The 2,283-nt window shown below is 44.6% G+C and overlaps 1 protein-coding gene across 1 annotated transcript; it reads right to left on the reverse strand.

Moving 5' to 3' along the window:
- Positions 1 to 365: 365 nt before the first annotated feature.
- On the reverse strand, positions 366 to 1,426 carry LOC128445631 (eukaryotic translation initiation factor 4 gamma 1-like). The gene is made up of 3 exons (XM_053428376.1): positions 1,038 to 1,426; positions 624 to 872; positions 366 to 410 (listed from the first exon to the last, which is right to left on the reverse strand). The coding sequence occupies exons 1-3, from the start codon at positions 1,335 to 1,337 to the stop codon at positions 366 to 368; spliced, it is 594 nt and encodes a 197-aa protein (XP_053284351.1). The 5' UTR covers positions 1,338 to 1,426.
- Between the last annotated feature and the right edge of the window lie 857 nt (positions 1,427 to 2,283).

Consider the following 2,283-nt stretch of genomic DNA (forward strand, 5'->3'; position numbering starts at 1 on the left):
GCTTTTTCCCCATGGCAGTGGGGCTCACAAACAAGCCCCCCCCATCACACTGACTCTGCTGACCCCCCCCCCCCCCACCCTCGCACATAATTTATAACACTACATTATTGGCACTACCACCAATCTTTGCACCTTAAAACCGCACAAAACACATTTACTGTATATATTATTTTTTCGATATTGTTGTTTTTTATATTGATGTTTATATTGCTCTATATTGTTGTTTTTATATTGTTGTTTGTAAAGTGCACCAACCACACCAAGGCAATTTCCTGTATGTGAAAATATACAAGGCAATAAAAAGAATTCTGATTCTGATTCTGATTCTGATTCTAAGTTGTATTTCCCACATTTTCATTAAAAACTTAGTGGGGGGTGGAGTATGCCATCTTCCTGGCATCCACTGTTTCCTTCAACAAAAGGGAGAGCCTTGGTGCCCTCTTCCCTTTCTCTGCAATATAGTCCAGCTGGTTATAGTAGGTGTCCATAACTTCCTTGGACGTCACCACCTCCAGGTCCTGCTGGATCATCTGGAGGAGCTGACAGAGGCCCTCAAGAGACGGCCCGTCTCCTTTCTGCAACAGCCTCCTGATGCAGCAGTGCATGGATTTCTCTGCCAGCACCTTGGAGAGGAACAGCTGCCCAATAAATCTCAGCATGTTAAGGAACCGACCGGAAGGTTTGGCGTTCTGTTGCTCTTCCCTCAGCCGGTCGGTGACCCTCACGTCCTGGACTGGCTTCAGGCAGGACCCACTCTCTTGATGAATGCCCTCCTTGTCCAAGCTCTTCCCGAACTCTGCCTGGCAGTGTTTAACCAGCAGAGACCTGAAGGAGACGCTGACTGACCAGTCGGACAAGGACTGGAACTCCACCTGAAGAGGAGAAAACCATAAAGGAATATTAACACTAATGTAACTCACATACATACATAGTGATCAGTGTGTTAAATTAAGGTTACAACCTGCATACAAATACAAGCTGTCCAACTAAGTAAGAAACAGGATAAAGTAGCTTCCAGTCATAGATGCATCACTTACTTCTGAGAGGTGTTGACACAGCTCAGCGAAGACTGCAGCAGACTCTGGTTTCTTCACGGCCCTCTTGAAAATGAGCTCCACCATTTCCTGCAGGCTCTCCTCAACGTCCAAGTCCTCGTGACTCAGATCCGTCACGAAGGCTTGAAAGTTTGCTGTGACGCAGCTGACGGACTCGTAGGAGGCAGCGCCGAGAAAGACCACGGGCTCGGATGGAGCTGGGTTCCATGGCTTCTTCTCTCCCAGCACAAGAGGAGCTGGCTTGGAAGTTAATTCCACGCTTTTCTTTTGTTGTGGCATCATGTTGGTTCAAATAAATCGGAGTTGTATTCAAGGCAGATCCAAAGAAACAAGTTCAGGAGCAAGAAACGAGTTCATGTGCAACCAGCCAAGTATTCTGAAGAGAACTGACTGAAAACTGAGTGAAAACTGACGCTTAAGTAACGACAGACTTCAAAGGTATATGGCTGTTGCTCTGATGACATTCATTGACAGTCATTAAAGGAACAAAGCCTGAGTTATAACGTTCAAAAAAATTCAGAAAATGCTTTTTTTTTTTTTAAATGTACAAGTTTATTTAGATATACATTGAATTCAAACTTCACGGTTTAAGTGAAAAATCCCAGAAGAAGTTTCTGAAACTGTGTTACAAAAATAAAGTACATCTACATCTGTTTCATATCGGTAAATGTGTCGCTTTCAAGAGTTTTTACAACAACAGTTTTAATTTGGTCAAACCACCACGTGGAAATGTGTCCTTCGGGGGAAATCACTGACTCTAACATGGCAGACAAAACGTGTGCAGCGCTGTTTGAAGTCAGTGGGCACGATGTACAGTCAGAGTCCGCCTCCGTGTCTTTATTGAACGGGTGTCTCCTCTTCTTCGTCAGCTTCTTCTTCCTCTGCGCCATGTTGAAGCTTTAACGCTCCTTCAACCGTCGCTGGACAGCAGTGTTGTGCATGAACGAACGCAAAAGAACGCGTTCAATGAACACGTTCACTTTTGTGAGAACGGTGAACTGAACGCAACTCAATGACAAATAATGAATTTGAACGGTGAACACGTTCATATTTCAGCGTCCTCGCTTATAGACGACAGGAAACTTCTCTCTTTATGTGTAACTTTATTAAAGTCCAGCGAACACGACACACTTCTTGTTGTAACTCCGACACTCCTGTCATCCACCACTGTGTTCTTCACTCCCCTTCCTCATTCACCCTTGACATGCCAACTCATCAGCCAATGAGA

Source organism: Pleuronectes platessa, chromosome 8 (genome assembly GCF_947347685.1).
Source record: "Pleuronectes platessa chromosome 8, fPlePla1.1, whole genome shotgun sequence".
NCBI classification, from domain to species: domain Eukaryota; kingdom Metazoa; phylum Chordata; class Actinopteri; order Pleuronectiformes; family Pleuronectidae; genus Pleuronectes; species Pleuronectes platessa.